The sequence below is a fragment of the Paroedura picta genome, chromosome 2 (genome assembly GCF_049243985.1).
Source record: "Paroedura picta isolate Pp20150507F chromosome 2, Ppicta_v3.0, whole genome shotgun sequence".
Taxonomy (NCBI): domain Eukaryota; kingdom Metazoa; phylum Chordata; class Lepidosauria; order Squamata; family Gekkonidae; genus Paroedura; species Paroedura picta.
In genome coordinates this window covers 52,789,018-52,808,909 of record NC_135370.1, presented here as the reverse complement: position 1 = coordinate 52,808,909, position 19,892 = coordinate 52,789,018, and the positions used below count along the sequence as shown (strand labels likewise).

General features: G+C 41.5%; 1 protein-coding gene across 13 annotated transcripts in view; it reads left to right on the top strand.

Annotated features, from left to right (window-relative positions):
- ARHGAP15 (Rho GTPase activating protein 15) overlaps positions 1-19,892 on the top strand; it is a 557,102-nt gene that overhangs the window by 375,500 nt on the left and 161,710 nt on the right. For 5 of the 13 annotated variants that reach the window (XM_077320154.1, XM_077320150.1, XM_077320153.1 and 2 more), the window contains one exon: positions 9,299-9,368. The exons of the other annotated variants lie outside the window; for them this stretch is intronic. In XM_077320154.1, coding sequence (XP_077176269.1) covers positions 9,299-9,368 — 70 coding nt within the window. The remainder of the gene's footprint in view (positions 1-9,298; positions 9,369-19,892) is intronic. 13 annotated transcript variants of the gene reach the window in all.

The following is a 19,892-nucleotide window of genomic DNA, read 5'->3' as shown; positions in this document are numbered from 1 at the left end:
GTCAGCATTGTGTTTGGGCTTCCACCAGCTCTTAAATAGGTATCTTCTGCTGGTTCAGACCTCATCCTGAGAAGACGTATCTCCTTGAAGCAACCCACATTGGGCCAAAAGCCATGTGCTGTATCTTTTAGCTGTCAGCTGCCTCTGAAGAAGCTGCCTGTGATGGCACGCAGCTGTCTTGGGGGAGCTGCTCACTGATGAGATGCAGCTGGACTTGAACAGGGTTGACAACCTGCCCTGGTCAGTCTGCTCTTTGACTGGGTTTGAACTGCGCAGACAGGGAAGGCTGCTATCTCTCCACAGCTCAGTTCATCCCCAAGGAATCCCCACTGGTCTGAGGCTGACTCTTGACATTAGACACAGTGAGTCAAAGAACTGAGATGGTAGCAGATGTGATGGGTCAAAACCCTAACAAATAAGTCAGTGTGGTGGGTCAAGGCCCAGACAAGGAAGCAGACAAGGTCTGCGCCCTGAGGGGGAAGTTGATGTGTTGGCTTGAAGCCCTGGTATGGAAGTGGACATAGTGGGACAAAAGCCCTGAGAAGGAAGAAGGCCCAGTGGGTCAAAGCCCTGAGACAGAAGCAGAGGGGTAAAGATGTGGTGGGTCAAAGTCATGATAAGTAAGTACAAGGAAGTAGATATGGTGGGATGAAAGCCCTGAGTCCATGCCTATCATCCAAACCCCAAAGCATGCAGTGATGTATTTAGACATAGTTGCTGTAATCCCTGAGGAGGAAGTGGAAATAGGTTAAATCCCTGAGACAAAAGTCAACATACAGTCCAAAATCCCATTTGGGCTTAGTAGTAATAATAAATTTATTCTTATATTCCACGCATCCTGGTTGACGTCACAATGCGGGGCGGTATATTAATTAAATGAATGAATAAAATATCAGATAAAGCACAACAAATAGCACACATATAACAAATTAACAGTTAAATTAAATAGATTTTAAAATGACTAAAATTATACTAAACCTGAAATACATGGTTGGCAGACAAAAATACTCCACCTATTCCTAGTCCCTAGAGGTATATAGTCAGTTCCAGTGATGGTTAGTATTGGGAGTCTGCAGAAGTTGAAGGACTCACAGAGGATAATAACCAAACCTCCTCACTGGCCAATAGTACAAGAAACCCACCCTACATTATAATTGTGGCTACAGCAGTGGGGATGTGGTAACCATTCCCTACATTAATGGCAAAGGGAATCCATTGCACTGAAGCCGCAAAAAATCCATCACACCAATACCAAATAGGTCATTAATATGGCCTTAATGCAATTTTTTATTTCTTTTCACGCCTCCCTTGTTCAGGGAAAGATAAATGGTCAGCCTCACCTCTGTTTTAACCTGACAACCAGGTAAGTTCACCCAAGCATGAGTGACTGGCCCCAAGGTCACTCACAAAGCTGCCTGGCAGATCAAGGATTTGAGACCAGGTCTTGCCAATGTTAATTTGATATGCCTCCCTATACTGCCCCAATTACCTGAACTGGCATTTTGCATCAAACCAGTCAATCCTGTTATGTTTGTCTAGTAAAATATAAATTAGGGAATTGCTCTCTTGCAGTATCCTTTTGTGGATTTGCAGTATTCCTTACATAACATACAATTGCTTTTAGGATTATTAAAATATTCCTGAATCTCCCCTCCTCCCCCATCTTTCCCAAAGAAAGGTCTTGACTTGAGCATGAAGGTGGAAAAGGTGACATTTGTCAGTAATTGTCACTGGCCCAAGTTTCAAAGCATGCCACTTCATTGCATGCATTTTAAATAAAGGATTCCATATTCTTCCATGTTTTAAAGAGAGAATGCTTTCATGGTAAATTCAGCTAATTTCCGATATTATCAGAAAGTGAACGATTCATAAATAGATTCCCTCTAACTTGCCTAAGTATACAGACAAATATGTTGTAGCTTTCCATCAAAATAAATTTTGTACAAGGTTTTGGATGTTTTGGATGTGCATTTTACAATACTCAAGGATGCCAAACTTTTAGCGCTGTTGCATACAAATGAGATACTGTATGCAGACAGGAGAAAAAAAAGTCATCCATTCGAAAAACAGATAACATGGTGCGGAACATCTTTGTTTTAGTAGCTCTTGGAGAGAGTTTGCCTCAGTTTGGTTATATACTGCAGCGCTGGCTACATCCAATTTATTGTACATTAGGAACAATTTAGATTCCTCTCATTTAAAATGTGTAGAGTTTACACAAAAAGGGAAATGCATAGCTGTGAAGTGTGCGCATGCATGAGTGTGTATGTGTATATGTATATGAGGGGTAGTGCATAGTATGATAGTATAGATGTGAGAGTCCCATAATTTTTTTGAAAAAGCCTCTAAAGTTTCCATTATCCATTCTGTCAGGTAGCAAATATCTCCTCAATGTAACTCCAGACATTAAATCTGTCAAGAGGCATGCCGTAAAATAAATGTCCGGGATACCTTCATAAACAAAAATCTTATTTCCATAATTCATACAACTGGCTGGCATTTATTGGCACGTCAGGTGCAATGGGGACATTTCAGGAACATTAACATGTACAGCATCATTTGTCAACAAAGCAACAATGTAAGCAAATCGTTCAGAACTCATACAGATTTACAGCTTTCTCTGCCAGCTGCTAATTACGGTGTGCTCTGCCTATTTGGTATGGGCCTTTTTTATTGGAAAATGACAAAGGGGTTATGGTATCCCAGTTTGGAATATAGATGCGGCTTTTTAATAATAATGTAAGTGGGTAATATGACCACACAGCTTTGGAGTTTTGATCTAGTTTCACTAGTCTTTAATTGATCCATTTTTGATTGATGAAGGAGCACTAGAAATTCACACTGGCATTTAGTTACTGATATATGTAACCTCTGCAAACAAAGAAATAATAACATACCAGAAAGAACGGTGGGTGTGTGGGTGTAAAATGCAAAAATTGTTCCATGGCATGTAATAGTCTCTTCTCAGAGTAAATATGATGTGCTGATTGAACAATGTTTACAAGCTTATAAATTACCAATAGAAAATAGATTGGAACCCTGGTGCAGACACTTTAATATATTATGAATAGAAAATATGCTGTAATTTTTTAAAAAAAATATTAAGGATAAAGCACAAAGAGCGTTTTAACACTATTACCTGTAGACAATGCGCACAATGGTATAAAACAATAATATATCAAAGGAGCTTAGCAGAAATTAATGAGATTTTAAATATATATTCCTCTTAGAGAAGCAACATACACAACTGGAGAAGTAACATGAACAATGACTCTAATTTTTTTTCCAATTAAACCAATTCTCACAGAATTCTCTTACATGAAATACAACCTTCATGCAATTCTGCACAGTCTTTTCAGTGAATAAACAGTAACTAGATCCAAAGTGCTAAGCCCCAATGTGGTGTAGTGCTTAATGTGTTAAACTAGGATCAAGGAACCTTGCAAACCAGAACATTTGACAGTCAGTATGGTCTAGTGGTTAAGAGTCGTGATCTCTGACTTGGAGAACCAGATTTGATTTCCCACTTCTCCAAATGCAACCTGCTGGGTGACCGTGGGTTAGTCACAGTTCACTTAGAGCCGCTTTCACAGAGCAGTTCTCTTAGGGCTCTCTCAGTCCCAACTACCTCAAAGGTTGTCTGTTTGAGGGGGGGGCAGGAAAGGGAAAGGTGTTTGTAATCTGCTTTGGGATTCCTCTGGGTTGTGAAAAGTGGGGTATAAAAAACCCACCTCTCTTAAAAGTTCATGATAGTTCCTGGCTCACAGAGCAGGCATGCCCCAAACACCAAACCATATTTTCCTGGTTCATCCCCATCTCTAACCATAAAAATCATGCTTACTTTTTCTGCATGGCGGCAGCTGTGCCCGGCTGCAGTTGGGAGTTTGCAACGGGGCTGTTTGCCTTGCTGATTCCTGTGTCCCCAAGGAGGACAGTTTCAGCAGCAGACGCCATCCCCCCTGGATTTCTGCCTCCACATAGCAGCTTGGGTGGAAATGTCCTGTCGAATGGGGGGAGTGGCTGAGGGGGGGGGGAAATTTCCATGAAGGTGGGATTGCAAAGCAATGAAATCTTTAAAATGCCCCATTCAGCTCCATGGTACTGCAAAGCACCATGGAGCCGTAAGGGGCATTTTTGGCCCACTTCTAGGACACTGTAAGAGAGGGAGAAGCCGGGCCTGGAAGACCTGACTCTTCCCCTTCCACACGGGCCCGCACCTGCAGCAGAAATATCTGCATTCCCTAAAGCACGCCAGGCCCTGCATGTGGCTCAGCCAATGTCACGTGGAAGCAGGGATTAGCCCCACTACTATATTCGCCCCGGCCCATATAGCCCTTGCGGAAATGGCCTCTCAGACCTTTTTTCCACTCAGTGTAACCTATTTAATGTTACTACATGGATTCCAGGATACTTGTCCATTTTTAACTTAATAGAAAAAGTGCCAAAGTGCTCTGCTTACGTGAAACCTCTTGAAAGAAGCCTTTCTGAGACCATAGACCAGAATGGTTTTGAAGCACAGTGGTCTGTGATGCAGTGGACTTCTGCACTGTTTGAAAGTTTAAGAAGTCAAAATTCTCAGTTAATGTAGGACCATGCAGCTGGGCCCTACCACTGATGCTCTGATAGCAGGGGTGTTTTATTTGGTGCAAGAGCCTCTTTTGTTGAAGGAAGGTTCCTTGGGGAGGAGGGAAGTGCTGTCCTTAGATGAGTGGAATCCAAGTGGCACCTGTTAGCTCATTCAGGAGAATGACTACAGAATAGAGAAATTGTATAACAATTAACTGCTTCATCCTACAGTGATTAAATTTAAAAATATGGTCTTCAGTCAATACAGTTTTTAGTAATACCTCTAAAAGTGAAGCTAAATGAGAGCATAGGACACAATCAGCAGCAATATTTTTGCATCTTATGCCTACACTGCAAAATTTAAAACTTTAATTTCTATAGCCTTGTTTTCTTTATTTGTCCATTGTTCTTTAGCTTTATCTGATCTACACGATTGCCTTCCAAACCCCATTTATATTCCCTTGCCTAATAATAACGGTCATTATCTGATATCCATATTTAATTTTATTATGTCACCACGACTGCTAGAAAAGGATGTTCTTTTCAAACATTTTAATGCATTTATTATTTCACTGATCATCAGTTAAAACCAATTTTCCTCTTTATTGGATCTGAATTATAAATCAACTAGTCATTGTATGGGATACTGTATATGAACATACAGTATATCATTATGATGTATCCTATAATAATGTATCTTAGGCTTGAAAACTGAAGATAGTGGTTTAAATTGCTGAGACTGAGAAAAATGGGGAACATCTGTTAATCACAGCTAGAGAAGAGTTCCAATGAAGTTTGCCATGTGTCTGACAGAATGCACACACTGGACCATTTCAGGTTCTCTTTTATTCATATCCAACACACTGTATCATTAACTTTCTATTGGACCTATTCACTCTGTCTTTAATGTGTCTCCAGGACAGCATCTGAGATATGATTAAGAATACAGTCTACCATCAGTTCTGTCCTCTCCTCTCAATGTACGAAAGGTTCATGACTGAAGACAGAGATCACACAGAAAAACTGTAATTAATGTTCTTTCAGAATGCAAGTTGTAGAGAGGGATGGGAGGAATAAAAGGTGAACTGTAAAACCTAGAGAAGGGGGCACCTGGTGAATTCAGGCGCTTGGTGTAGTGGTTAGGAGTGAGGACTTCTAATATGGCGAGCCGGGTTTGATTTTGCGTTCCCCCACATGCAACCAGCTGGGTGACCTTGGGCTCACCACAGCACTGATAAAGCTGTTCTGACTAAGCAGTGATATCAGGGCTCTCTCAGCCTCACCCACCTCACAGGGTGTTTGTTGTGGGGAGAGAAAAGGGAAGGCGTTTGTAAGCCGCTTTGAGACTCCTGGTAGAGAAAAAAACCTCTTCTTCTTCTTCTTCTTCTTCTTCTTCTTCTTCTTCTTCTTCTTCTTCTTGAGACAATACTGGCACTCTTTTCATGACTCATCCACGACCATTTCTGTACTGGATGCTTCATTCTGGGCTGCCGGGTGGTGTTCCTGCTCTCGCACAAGGGAAGTATTTGGCCTGCTGCGGCTCATCCACCCTGGATTTGTGCTCCCACATGGAAGCTGGGGCAGTAAAGTTCCCAGTGTGGAAACGGTCCACGAGTCATGAAAGGAGTGCCAGTTTGTCCGTGAAAAAATGCAAGGCTTCAGCATTTCTTACATGAGCCATTGTGGTATAACAGGGGGAAAGTTAGGATCTGAGAGACCTTGGTGCAAATCTCTACTATGACTCAAAACTTCCTGGGTGACTTTTGGTCCATCATCCTCAAGCCTAAACAATCTCACATAAAATAAGATAAAACAAGAAATGCATAATCCTGTTTACTGCCCAGAGATCCTTGAAAGACAGACTGCTGACTCTCCTAACCTGTCAGTGAAAATTGCAAAGACCTGGCACAGGTGTATCAGTTGTGAATAAGCTTCCTTAAAAAAGAAGACAGAAGGGAACATAATCTGACTTTCTACTCAGGTTAGGCACATATAACTTCACAACTCTTGGTTACCATCAAACCCATACATGTATACTGGATTTATGAATGGTCACCCTTTTTTAAAAAAATGTCTCCAAGCAGATCACAATCAGATACACTTTTTGTTAGATAGTGAGCATGCATTTCATTTGCGGCTATATATGCTCCCATAAACGATTTCAGTATTCAGCCTGTTCAAATGTTGATCAGTCTGTAGATTTGTGAGTTCATCAGTAGGTGGTAGAATTCCCACTAATATTATCTTGAAATATGTAGCTCCCATTTGTTCAATGCCTCCAAATGTTTAAACATTCTTCCACCCATCTCCTTTTGAAAGATTTTCCCAGAATGTTCATACTTGGAACAGTGAGTGGTAACAAAAGAAATACGGATTCCATCCTGGCACCATGCCGTCCATGGAAGGTCTTCAAAATGTCAGTGTGATGATTCAGCATTTCAGATTGCTGGTTCAAACATAAGCTCTGTGGTAGCTGAACTTGTACAACAGTTACAGCAACATGATCTGCCCTGATTCTTTTTATTTTGTTTGTTGTTGCAAATATATATGCTGCTTCTCCAGAGAGCTGCTGCTTCTCAGAATATGACTAGAATTTGGGGTACCCAATTAAATTACTGGGAAATAAGTTCAAGGCAGACAAAAGAAAATATTTATTTGCACAAGTGTGGAATTCACTGCCAGTGAAAGTGGAGATGGCCACAAGCACAGATCATTTGAAAAGAGGGCTAAGACAGATTGATGGAGGAGAGGTCTATCAATGACTTACAAGCCATGGAGACTGAAGGGAATCTCCATATACATAGGCAGTAAGACTTTGAAAACCAGTGCCAGGTGGCAGCAGCAGGAGAGGACTCTCTCTCTCTCTCTCTCTCTCTCTCTCTCTCTCTCTCTCTCTCTCTCTCTCTCTCTCTCTCTCTCTCTTTGCCTTTCAGTACAACTAGTTGGCCACCCTATGAAACAGTATGCTGGAATAGATGGACCACTGGTCTGATCCAGCAGGCTTTTCTTATAGTCTGATTTATAGAATCATAGAGTCATAGAGTTGGAAGGGGTCATAGAGGCCATCTAGTCCAACCCCCTGCTCAACGCAGGATCAGCCCTAAGCATCCTAAAGCATCCAAGAAAAGTGTGTATCCAACCTTTGCTTGAAGACTGCCAGATGTATCCCAGATTTATTTATTTGCAAGATTTATCCCAGTACTGCCAAGGTAGCTGACAATTTAAAACATACATGATAAAATACATTATAAAACCAGTAAGATGTACTTCATTAAAACAACCTTAACAAGAGTTTTAAAACTCTTTACTCCGTTTGTATCCCATTTTCTTCCAGGAAGTTCAAGGTGGTGTATTCAAGGATTATCCTTAGTCACCCCATGAATGTAGTTAGGCTTAGGGTTTATTTGATGTTTATCTTAAAAGTTGTTAACAAATCAACCTTTTCTTGTTCACAGTAACCATTCCTGTTGAGTTGAGTGCCTCATATGATTGCCTTAAACAGCACAAACAGAGGGATGCTCAAATTCCCTTGAAAGGAAATCAGATATACCATTAGAAATGCACTCCATTTCAAAACAACTCAATACAGTAGCTATTAAGTAGGCCAACCCACACTTTTACAGTGGTTTTATTCCGTAGGTCAATGAAAAAGAGGTATAATCTCAGACAGGGTTACAAGCCAAGCCTGGCAAATGGTGAGAGGGTTGGGGGCAGGAACATAATGGGGACAGTCACTGTGACACAATCACTTCCAGGGGAAACCTAGAAGTGATGATGGATAGCTCTAGGAATAGCTGGAAACTATGGCAAACAGCTTGAGGACAACAAAATTTGAGCCCAATGGCACCTTTAAGACCAACAAAGATTTATTCAAGCTGTGAGCTTTCATGTGCATGCGCACTTCCTCAACCAAAATGCAACAAGGATCATGAGAGTACAGATATAAGAAGGAAGTAAATCAGTTGCAAATTAGTAAACATCATCATAAGTCCAAGTATGCAGTGTGATAATTCTTTGCTAGAAAAGCAACTCAATCCTTTGGGTTCAGTTGTCATCCACAAGAAGATAATAATATAAAGTTAGTGATTAATGGCTTGGGGACAGGACGCTTGGAATCCCTTCTTTCGTACTGTCCAGCCCACTAGTTAAAATCATCTTTCCACGTTCTGCAAAGTGGAGATGGGTTTTTTTTCCAGTGCTGGCAGGGCTTTTTGCAGTGCTGATACCTTGCCTTTTGAGTGCCCAACCCCTTCAGAGTCATCCAGGGACTGCCCTAATAAGTTTTTACACACCAAGACAAATTTTCACCCAGGATTTTAACAAAGGGGTTTCATCTTTTAAAGCTGTTTTTATGATCTCCTTCTAGCCTGCAGGCTCTTTTATTAAAATCTTTATCCGTTTTCATGCCCCGGCTTGTTTTAATGGATTGTTTAGCTCGCTTCTTTCAATATCCGTTTATTATTGACGAATTCATTGGACTGTTTTACCTTTTGAGCCCCCTTAAGCAGGTCCTACAGGAAAGGTGGCATATACATTTTATAAAAAGTAAGGCAAATCAGTAGGTTAAACTCCCAGAGCACTACGGCTTTCACATTTTGAAAGGCGATCAGAAACTGAGTTCACCATGGATGGAGGCTTTAGTGACATCATTCATACCCTTTCTTTCAGGGGTCAAGACTTAAATGCCAAGTGCCATTCCTAAATATACTTTCCATTGCAACTTGTTCTGCAGATGCTGATGGGCACTGTGCTGATGGGCATTGCCGTTCTCACTCGATTTACCTTTAAGAGACGATGGGAAGGTAGAGAATATTGTTTCTTGATTTGGGGTAGTTGTCTGTTGCTGAAGTCCATTGACTACAAGTTGATACAAGCAGGCTGAATCAGCTACAGGCTGGCAGTAGGCCCCTGTGAGTCATGTGAAGTCGATTTCTGATAGCCTTTATCTCCATGAACAACCAGTGAAACAAGGGTGTTTCTGTCTTCTGCTGGCGCAGGGAGCTACCTCAGGCTATGCTGGAAAATTCCCCCCCTTATTTTTAGACCTGAATTATTCTGTACCACTAAATGAAATGTATTCTTGAGAATACAGACACTACTTTGTTGTAGTCCTCATGAGAAGCCAACGCTGTAACCTGTTTGGATACAGCTGCAGACCACCTGTAGAGAAAGTCAAATTAGGGAGAGACCCCACTGTTCTCTGCATTAATGCTTTTTGTACTGTTGTTTGACTTTTCCTCCCCTTCTGTGTTCTTTTCTCAACAAGGGACATAAGGGAGCAGATTTTAAGGCTTTCTGTCCCTTTAAGGCATCTTCTGATTGATAGAATTCTAGCATTTTAAGGACAGTTAAAATTCCCTCGATACAGAGGGAGGAGACTTCTTAAAATGGATCTTCAGTGTTGTTTTCTTTTGGCCTATTCTTGTTTGGGTAAACTTTCATATTCAGCTCTTAAAAAGGCACATTTATATCTATCTGTATAAAGGAAATTGCCAATGTTTATGTGGCAAAAAATGTGTTTAGAGAATAACAGCAGATCTCATTATATCTACTCTGTCAGTCTCAATCTCCAGGGGGAAAAATCACACCAGAGAACTATGCACAACAATCAGACACATGAATAGGAATGTTAGAAATATTCCTGTATGCATATAATAGAAAGACTGGCATACTTTGATTTGGGAGCATTTGTAAGCTCTTATCTTTTATGTAGTGCTTCATAAACTTCATCTTATTCGTGTCTGCATTCATAAATGTAGCCTCTTTATTATCCCCATTTTACAGATAATAGTTCTGAAACTGAGGAAGTCACCTGCCAAAGCTCATCCAGTAAGGACATAATACAATTTAAACTCAGTCCCATGAGTTCTAGTAATCCAACTAGTGTGCCAGGATATTGAACAATATAGACTGTCCTACATTACTCTTATACTACTCTAGGATATTATGACAAACAAGACAGTATCATTCAGTGCAGTAAGTGAAAAAATAATATTTTTCTCAAAACTAAGCCCAGTGGATTTATTTATTTATTATTTAATTTGTATCCCACCCCTCCCAACAAGTCGGCTCGTGGCGGCTTGCAGAATAAAATGGGCCTGGTAAAACAGTAAAATTAAAAAACAATCCCCCCCATGTTAACAATAAAGCAATGTACAACAACAAGAAATATTTACTTCTAAAGAAATTTACTTAGGGGCAGGACTACTTAGGTTAAGTGTACCAATTCCAAGAGCACAGGTCATGCTGTGGACCCAGTTTGCTGAACAGTTGACACTGGAACATTGTAGCAGTATACCTATTGTAGAGCCTCTTGTGGCGCAGAGTGGTAAGGCAGCCGTCTGAAAGCTTTGCCCATGAGGCTGGGAGTTCAATCCCAGCAGCCGGCTCAAGGTTGACTCAGCCTTCCATCCTTCCGAGGTCGGTAAAATGAGTACCCAGCTTGCTGCTGGGGGGTAAACAGTAATGACTGGGGAAGGCACTGGCAAACCACCCCGTATTGAGTCTGCCATGAAAACGCTAGAGGGCGTCACCCCAAGGGTCAGACATGACTCGGTGCTTGCACAGGGGATACCTTTACCTTTTACCTATTGTAGTTAAACATAGAATCATAGAATCATAAAGTTGGAAGGGGCCATACAGGCCATCTAGTCCAACCCCCTGCTCAACGCAGGATCAGCCCTAAGCATCCTAAAGCATCCAAGAAAAGTATGTATCCAAGCTTTGCTTGAAGACTGCCAGTGAGGGGGAGCTCACCACCTCCTTAGGCAGCCTATTCCACTGCTGAACTACTCTGACTGTGAAATTTTTTTTCCTGATATCTAACCTATATCGTTGTACTTGTAGTTTAAACCCATTACTCCGCATCCTTTCCACTGCAGCCAACGGAAACAGCATCCTGCCCTCCTCCAAGTGACAACCTTTCAAATACTTAAAGAGGGCTATCATGTCCCCTCTCAACCTCCTTTTCTCCAGGCTGAGAGAATCCAGTGTGTTCTTCTGAATGTGCAAAAGGATCCATGATGGCTTTCAACAGCCCCACTTAAGAGGATAAGAATTCTAGACATTTTGTAAGACACTAGCCCTCTGCTGGTGACATCAGGAAAAATTTTAAAACGATGACCATTTCTGCACAAGGAATTTGCCCCTGCATTGTTTGTGGGTTTTAATGCAGCTTCCTCATGACATTGGAAGCTACCCATGGCTCTCCCGGGGTTACCGTGAGTTTTTGTCCCTGTTGCTCTGCGATAACAGAAATCGGCATACGATGAGGGGAAAAACAGGGCAAGCCTGTCTGAAAGAAGAAACACGCAACAATCTCGGTAGCATTTTGCCCACCTTTACACCTGCCCAACCCCTCTCCATTTCCGGATCACAATTTTTTTTTTAATGGCACAGTCTATGTTGCAATGGGAATGCAAACTGATGTGCCTGTGTATCATCAGTGGAAATAAAATGTACTGTCATGTTCTCTTCAAAGTGCAAAGTAATATATTGGCAGTAGCCAGCAACCCGATCTAAGACAAATGCATGTTTTTGTTTTCCAGCGGTAGGGCATGAACACGGAAAGATGGAGGGGGCATGTTATGAAGCAAACCTCTCCCTGTTAGCCCGCCATCTGTGTTCTGTGTTTTTATTCTGTGTTGTGAACACACAATCCTTGGGGTCCAGTCACCATGGCCAGTGTAATTCTCAAGCCCATCAGAAATCTATCCAAACATAAATTGAGATAATCATAAAGAAACTCCCCAAAACAAATCAAGGAGAATGTTTTATTGTTGTGGCGGGTTCCCGTAGCAATGTGGAAGTTTCCTTTAAAAAAATAATAATATTTTGGGGACTCTGCGGGGGGGGGGGATGTTTGATTTCCCAAAACAACTGCTGAGAGGGGATTGGTGGCTTATGTTGATTGACAACCCAAGAAGTGGTGGGAGGGAAATCTGCAGGTTGTCCATGCTTCCAGCTTCTCCAACTCCTCATTGGGAAGGGAAGAATTGCAATGAGATGACAGGATAATGCAAGAGGGATCTCCCACCAGGAAGCAGCCAAATGCATGGTTTACACTCATGCTTTTACAAGCAGGAGGCGCCATGTGTTGTCTGCCTTCGTGAAGAAATTGTCACAGTGTTCCCTGTGTGGACATGCATTTTTCTCTTTGCTGATTTGTAATGAGCAAAATTTTCTCTCCCAGTTTAAAGCTCCCTCCCCCCCAGGCAGGAAAGAGAGAAGTCCATTCAGTTGCTTTTCAGACTTACCTCAACCCATCTTCATATAAATTATAATAGATCTAGACAACTGGATGGTCAGATCCTCCCTCCTCTAAGCAGAGAACAGAGCTTTGGACACTAGAGAGACTTCAGGGAAAAAATGACTGCAACTGAGGATACTTGGAGACTTCAGGAGAAGCCTTCCTGATCCAGGCTGACCTGGTCAGTGGGGTGTCTGAAGAAACACATTTTCTCTATGAAGGACGGAGTTGAACATTTTAACTGATTGTTTTCCTCTTTTTCTCGGCAGACCAGACAGGGAGGGTGAAGCCAGTCCAATTGCTCACTTTCATACAAATGCAAATATGTCTGTACAGTCGCCTTCTCTTTCCTCTCCCCACAACAGACACCCTGTGAGGTGGGTGAGGCTGAGAGAGCCCTGATGTTACTGCTGGGTCAGAACAGCTCTATCAGTGCTGTGGCAAGCCCAAGGTCACCCAGCTGGCTGCATGTGGGGGAGTGCAGAATCAAACCCAGCTCGCCAGATTAGAAGTCCGCACTGCTAACCACTGCACCAAGCTCTGCCATGGGATCGCCAAGAGTAGGACATGAATGGCTGACAACAACAAAAACAACAGCAATGCTCTTGCTCCTTTCTACAGACAGGGAACTGTATTTTTTGAATGTGAAGGATCGTGTTGGGTAGTCTCTTCCAAAATTTTGGGTAACATTATACTAATTGATATTGGACTGAAGTTGGCATTGTATGCTGTTAGAAAACGGAGATAGTAACAAGTTAGTGTCAGAGCTCAAATGCATGGCATACATCTCCCAAAATCTGTTAAAATTCTTCCACATTCACATATACATTTTCAGGGTATAAGAGACTTAAGCCGTGGTCTCTCTAAGGAGAATGTAACAGCAACTCAACCTAGCAATCATTGTTTCATTACTATTGTATTCTTTTTACAACTGTTCTTTCTCTTCTGTAGCTGCATGATATGCAATTAATACATTCTATAGGAAGGTGAAAGGGCAAAAGATTAATGGAGAGATTTCCCGGGTGTTCTGGTCAATGTATGATTTGATGTGTTCCTTATTGATGAAAGGCCATCTCCTATCTTAACTATCTACGTGTATGACTAGAGAGTTGGCTGAGCTACCTTTGTGAGCCAAGTAGAGAAAATAACAGGGAGAGGAAATTTCTAGGGGGTCAAAGCTGTCATTGTTCTTTAGAAAGAGCCTTCATTGAATCAATAGAGCTTTTTTTTGTTGTTGCAGTGGAATGCAAGACCCAGGAAATGCATACTTTCCACTAAAATTTCTTTCAGCCAGAGCTGGTGACTTTTTAACTTGTGGCAGGAGGGAGCAAATGGAAGAGGGAAATAGTGGAATGGGTATGCTGTGCTTCTCTTATAGTTCTCAAACAAAAATTGTATATGTTTTGATTCACCAATAGCTTAATTTTAAGAATGTTCATTTGGATGTAAGCCCTATAAGATTCATTATGGCTTGCTTACAAGTTAGTGTGCTGCCAGTGATAAAAATTCAAGTAAAAGGGGTTAGATATACTTGTGAATAGCCAGCTTGGTGTAGTAATTAAAAGGGGTGGCTTCTAATCTGGGGAACCAAGTTCAGTTTATTTAGTCCAGCACTTTGGTCAGATAAAATGAGTTAACAAATAAGGGAACCAGGTTTGATTCCCCACACATGCAGCCAGTCACATTTCTATGAGCTCCCTTAGTCCCACCTACCTCAGAGGATTTCTGTTTTGGGGAGATAAAGGGAAAGCAATTGAAAGTTGCTTTGAGACTCCTTCAGTATTATTATTATTATTATTTATTAATTATTAATATTATTTATTTATTTATTTTCCACCATACTTCTAAAGATACAAAATCCCGTAAAATCCCCACTAAAGTTACAACAATTAACAGAGAAACAGAGTCCAATAACAAGTGTGGTGGCACACCAACCTCCCACCTACCCCCACTGGGGACTAGGGGAGAACTTCTGGCCACTGTTAAAATGTGGTGGAATACCTTCCTTTGGGGGGCCCACAGATCTCCTCTCCTCACTGGCCTCAACCATATACCTGGTGGAAGAGCTCCGTCTTACTGTGAAAACCTGAAAGTCCCTGTGAAAACCTGAAAGCTCCCGTAGGGCCCGCAGTTCCTCCGGGAGCTCATTCCACCTGGGAGGGGCCAGGACCAAAAAGATCCTGGTCCTAGTTGAGGCCAGGTGATCCTCTTTGGGGCCGTGACTGACCAGTAAGTTGAAACCCGCAGAGTGCAAGGCCCTGCGGGGGGGGGGGTAGGGCGACAGGCGATCTTGCAGATATGTGGGTCCCAGACTGGGTGAGGCCTTGAAGATCACTACCAAAACCTTGAACCTGATCCAGGACACAACTGGCAACCAATGCAGCTGCCTCAGCACAGGTTGGATATGGGCCTTCCAAGGTGTTCTTGTGAGCACCCTATCTGCTGCACTTTGCACCAGCTGCAATTTCTGGGTCGGGGATAAGGGCAGGCTTGCGTAGAGCGGGTAGGGAAAAGTGGGGCATGAAAACCAATTCTTCCTGGCTTTTCAGCGTTAATTTTCCATAAATAGCATTATAAGCAACCCTAATAAGACAAGAACAAACTTTGAGTCCAGTTGTACCTTTAAGACCAACAAAATTTCATCCAAGTATAAGCTTTCATGTGCGAGCGCACTTCTACAAATATACCTGAACCTAATAAGACAATTTGCATTTCTCCTGTAAAGTGGTTCTTTTCTAACACCTCAAACTCTGATATCACATTACGTTTTAAAAAGCAACAGTAATTACAACTTACATACATCCATTCTCAATTTAGACACATTTATGTATAGTACAGGATACCATCGCCTCCACATTGAGGTGGGCTTTCTGCTTCATACCCCAGACCACAAAATCGGACTGTGTGCTATTTTAATGAGTATGATACATGATTCCAAAGAGATCTTATATTTCACATAATAAAAAGCTACTGTGACATTTACAAATATTGCCTTAAAACGTCCTTGTAATATCAAAGGGACTATGATTAGCCACTTAATACACATGTATCCCTTTTTTACGTGCAGATGGTTATGGTTCCATTTTACTTCCTTGCATTTCCCAGTCTGATCTTACTGCTTGGTAGAAGGCTGGAGAGGATGGAGGAGTGGGGAAACACAGTTTTATTTGTTGGCGAATGGCCTTTAGAAGTCCTAATTTAGCCAATGTATTCTGCTATAAAGTCCTGGAACGCTGTCTTGCAGTCTCAAAAGCTATATCTACTATGGCTTCCCAGAACCCATTATGCCTGGAGGATGCCAGGAGAACAAGGGCTGCCTTGTTAACAAGCAGAAAACTAAAAGAGAGAGAGAGATAGGATCCTGATATAAATCATCATTTAGATGCACAGAGCTGTGTTCACAGCCACACTAATGTAATTCATTTACATCCAGTCATTACTTATCTCCACCAGAACTACTAAGTTCAGGAATGCAGCTGCCTTCTGCCTTGTGACTCCTGAGGTTATGGAAGAATGACATCACTGAATTTAAGTGCATTACCATGCTGACATAGTGGCACCTTGTTTTCTTGTCCTCGGATAGTGCTTGGATTGTTTTCTAGCCCCTGTTCTTCCTAAGAATACCTTTCTCTCCCCCCCCCCTCCTTTCATGCAGCTGCTGTGTGAAGGGTTGCATATGTCACTTCAACTAATGATGAATGATGCTTGACCCTAGACCTGTTCCCCTGAATTTTGTGCAACACTAGATTAAAATGAAAGATCTCGCCGAGAGAGAGACTGCAGCTATTATGAATGCCACCAAAAAAAAAAAAGCACAAAACATGTTAAACAGTAGGAGTTATTCCTCCCACTTTCTTCTGTGTTAACATTGTGATGAAAATTCCTTTTTAAGAGGAAATACATTTTAGCTCAGATGTGTGTGTGTGTATACATACATACATACATACATACATACATACATACATACATACATACATACATACATACATACATACATACATACATACATACATATATATATATATATATAAAAACACACACACACACATACATATAATTAGCCAGTTGTTGGCCAGTGCAAACGTATTGTCAGAAGGGCAGTATACCCACAAACCTTTGCTGTTTGCATTCAAATATAATTAATAGCGTAAAGCATTAGTTAGTGGGAGATTAACAATTAGAATGATCTCTCAAGTAGTCCTACAGAAATTACCAACCAATTGAACTCCTGGTCTTTTATTGTTTCAGGAAGCAATGTTCAGTGTCATTCTTTTTTAATCTCATCACTTTGATGTTATCACAGATCATACTTAAAAATAAATGAATACTTCATAGCTGGCTAATACATAAATAACCCAGCTGGTAATTTCATAGCGTTCAGAAGTGTTTGAAATAAAAACACCTGTTTTGATTAGTATTCAGATTTGTTCTTTTATAAAAAATGGTAATCCTGTTGCAGTTATATGACATTTTTAAAGCTTTGAATTTCCATCTGTATCCTATATTATGATGTTCCAGGATTGTTGCGAGTTAATTATGTTAACTTCGGAAACATTGTTGCATTTAGAATGAAAACCCTCTGCTTGAATAGACAGAAAAGCAGATGCTATCTTTCTTGTCAATTGCTTTGTTGTCTGCTGCCTCAAAACTTTGTTTAGAATTCTGTATCCAAAAAGAAGCATAAATCTCTGTTTGATTTGAATGCCACCAACAAGCTATTGCAATATTCATTCTCTTCAAATGTTGATCAATCAGTATCGAAATCTGTGGGTGTTCCATAGGCGGGACAATTCCACAAAGTTGTCATGTAACATGCAGCCCCAGCTTGTGCAATACAGCTCTCCTGTCATCAATCTGCTTTTTAAAGGTATTCCTTGAAGTCGCAAGATAAATACAGATTCTGCTCTGACACCATTCTTCCATGGATGTTCTCCGAAATGTTACTATGATTCCTGTTGTACACACAGCTTCAATATTTTAGATGGATGTAAGATGTAAGCTCTAGGGGTGTGCAATTTTTTTTAACTGGTATTTTCTTGTTGTTGTTGTTTCAGTCCTATAGACATGAGAAGAAAAATGCTGGGTGGGAGGGAGAAGCCAATTTGACTCTGAGACTGGGTTAGTTTCTCCTGCAGCCAGGTTTAAACCTGGCTGCAGGAGAAGCCACCCCCAGGATCTGCTGGGCCAGATCCTGGTTGTGTTGGCGTCTCCTACAGCCTGGTTTAAACCATGCTGCAAAAGTCAACATAAAGGCCAGTTGGTGGGGACCAGTCCACTCCCCACATGCAAAACCAGTCCTGGCTGGTGTGGTTTCTCTTGTAGCCTGATTTAAATCAGGCTGCATGAGAAGCAAGCCCATAGCTAAGCCAGTACGAATGCTCTGCTACCCAGCAGCACAGTTGATCCTCAGTCTATTTTCTGTAGTCTCTTTAAATTTCAAAGAGACTGCAGCACAAGCCTGACAAACAGCTGAGAGATGGGAGCAATCTGCTCCTGCCCTCACAACTGTTTTTGGATCTACCTAGTAATTCTTGTGCAAACTTAAATGGACTCCAGGGAATGGTGGAGGACAGGAGGGCCTGGAGGATCATTGTCCATGGGGTCGCGATGGGTCGGACACGACTTTGCACATAACAACAAGTAATTCTTGAATAGATTTGGGATTTTTTTCAGGAATTTTTCCCATTTGGGTAGATATTTTCAGCTTGGTTGGATCCAAATGCACACCCCTAGTAATCTCCATGGCAGATGATTTGTATAAACAAGCATTTACAGTTACAGCAGTATCAAAATCCATGCTTTTCCTTTTTCTGAACAAAGAGATGATATGTTTGAAAGACAGGGATCAGTATGTGTGACCTAGAGTGCAGTCTTAAACATAATTACACCCTTCTATGTCCAGTGATGTCAGTGAGTTTAGAAGGGCATGACTCCCTTTAGAATTGCGCTGCCATTCACCCAGGTGCACATCTTTCCCCCTCTGATCTGAAACACAGCATCAACATCTTGACCTCAGCTGTTACAGTCACTGGGAGTCAGCATGCACAAACAGTCTTATAGAAGAAGATTAATTGAAAGATAGGTGTAACTCTTCCGTGGCTTTTAGTTGACCCATTGTGAAGAAATACAGTTACTAGATGTGAAATGAGATTGTCTATTATACATCTGAAACAGACAATATGAAGAGCTGAAAGTTACCTCAGATAGAGCCATTATTGCCGATGGTAGTGTCAGGGTATATACTTTAGAAACTAGCAGGAGATCAAGGAGGAATGGGTTTATTTATTTATTTATCATTGCATTTCTATACCGCCGCTCCCAGAAACTGGCTCACGGCAGTTCACAAAAACAATATCAATTAAAGTACCCCCAATAAAACAAATTAAACAGGTATAAATACAAGTACAAAATGGTGGTCTACTAAATAACTTTAAAAATCACTCCCCATATTCTGGGCATCGATCTTAAGATAAAATATGTACCGGCTGGGAGATGGAACAGGCCCCCCAAAACAGTCTAGCACCTCAATAGGGTTGTCTAAGAACAGCTCAGTTCATCACGCAGAGAAGTCAGGTGATAGTCATTATCTCTCCCCAGACAGAGCCCTATTAGGTCTTTGTGTCATCTGCCCACAGCTGACTTGAAATAGTACTCTCTGGTCATCTGCAGTGATAGAGCTACAGGGCTGAAGGAAGCAGGCTGACGTTGCCACAGTATGTCGAGAGAAAGTAGCATGGGTATTGTGCTAAAATCACTAAGAACTTTGACTCAGAGAAAATTGTTGTTACATGCCACAAGTCACTTGTGAGAGTGGCGGGCTAAAAATCCAATAATTACTTCATTAAGAGAATGGATGATTAATAAATGTACCAACTTGTTAAAAGATAATACTGGCTACTGTGGTGGCCATCCCTGCTCAACCTGTAATGAACATGCATAGGCACCCCGTGCAGTCATGACCCTGTTTCTTGCAACATTCCCAACCCAACTATGTGGAAGAATCTATAGGCATACATTTGTATGTAGTGAGGGGCTTGTGGTATTCTGCTAGCCACATAGAGGAGAGGTCCAGGAGGCA